The sequence below is a fragment of the Stegastes partitus genome, unplaced genomic scaffold (assembly GCF_000690725.1).
Source record: "Stegastes partitus isolate 25-593 unplaced genomic scaffold, Stegastes_partitus-1.0.2 Scaffold573, whole genome shotgun sequence".
In the NCBI taxonomy this organism is placed as follows: domain Eukaryota; kingdom Metazoa; phylum Chordata; class Actinopteri; family Pomacentridae; genus Stegastes; species Stegastes partitus.
Window position 1 is genome coordinate 389,639 of NW_007578304.1, and position 1,531 is coordinate 391,169.

General features: G+C 51.9%; 1 protein-coding gene across 1 annotated transcript in view; it reads left to right on the forward strand.

Moving 5' to 3' along the window:
• slc10a7 (solute carrier family 10 member 7) overlaps positions 1-1,531 on the forward strand; it is a 16,954-nt gene that overhangs the window by 1,819 nt on the left and 13,604 nt on the right. Inside the window, 2 exon segments of the mRNA XM_008288779.1 lie at positions 1,053-1,135; positions 1,207-1,343. Coding sequence (XP_008287001.1) covers positions 1,053-1,135; positions 1,207-1,343 — 220 coding nt within the window.

Consider the following 1,531-nt stretch of genomic DNA (forward strand, 5'->3'; position numbering starts at 1 on the left):
CATTGGAGTCAGCCTGAAACAGGAAGCTGCTGTGATGAAGGCTTTATTACATGGAGGTATTGTGACCCAGTACATCTTCATCTGACTGGTTCTGTTCTGGTTTGTTGGAAACGATATAAGTTGCTATGGTTCTACCAGAACCCAGTCTCTGGTCACATCTCACCACCTGTTGAGGCTCCAACATCAGCAGAACCTGATGTGGTGAAGTTGGACCAGACAAGGTTCTGGTTCTACATGTTTAGACTAAATGTTGATGTCTAGATCATTGTTAGGAACCAGAACCTGGAGTTCACAGGTTCTAGGTGTCGGTTCTAGATGTCGGTTCTGGATGCTGGTTCTGGATGAGCAGAACTACAAGCTGCTTCATGTCTTCATGATAATTTAACAACAGATGAGTCTCACTTCCTGAATGTTTCTACACTCACGGGGCGGCTGTGGTTCTGGTGGTAGAGCGGGTCGGTCAATGATCAGGAGGTCGGCGGTTCTGTTCTGCCCTGTAACCTGTGTCATGGTCGTTGTGTTCTTCACGTTGACACTCCACCACCCGCCTGGTGTGGATGCGTATGGATGGATTGTTGAGGTGGTGGTCGGAGGGCAGGATGGCAGCCAGGCCTCTGTCAGTCTGCCCCCCCCGGGGCAACTGGGGCTACAGCCGGAGATACCACCACCGGGGTCAGTGACTGACAGTGTTCAGGGTCTCTGAGCGTCTAGAACAGTGCTGTATGAATCTCATCAATCATTAATTAGTTATTATGACACAGATACAGACATGAACACTGAACAGAGGAACTGGTGATGGTTCTTTAGATCCAGTCCAGAAGCTCTGACCCGGTGAGGACGGACTGAGGTGGATCTGGACTGAGACGATGCAGAGACATGCTTCCTGCCGTCTGTCTGTCCTCAGACTGACCTGGGATCAGCAGGTTTAGGTACAACTCCACACGCGGGTAGATGCTGCGCCGGTGTCCCGCAGCACTGTCACGTGTGTTTCCTGTGTTGTTACCGTGTGTTGCCATGGTTACAGGTGTAACTCATGCTCCTGTGTCCGTCAGGTCCGCTGAGGCCGGAGATCACCGTGGCGTACGTGGCCGTTTCTCTGATCTTCTTCAACAGTGGCCTGTCGCTGAGGACGGAGGTGAGCAACGCTGCCTTCAGGCGCTGCCTTCAGGCGCTGCAGGAAACCAGACTGACTGTGTGTGTCTGCAGGAGCTGACCAGCGCGCTGCTGCACGTCCGCCTCCACCTGTTCGTCCAGTGCTTCACCCTCGTCTTCTTCCCACTGAGCGTCTGGATGCTGATCCGGGTCCTCGAACTCACCGCCATCGACCAATGGCTGCTCAGAGGGTAGGAGGAGCTGTGTGTGTGTGTGTGTGTGTGTGTGTTAGTGTGTGTGTTACTTTGTGTGTGTTAGTGTGTGTGTGTTAGTGTGTGTTAGTGTGTGTGTTACTTTGTGTGTGTTAGTGTGTGTGTTACTTTGTGTGTGTTAGTGTGTGTGTGTTAGTGTGTGTTACTGTGTGTGTGTTAGTGTGTGT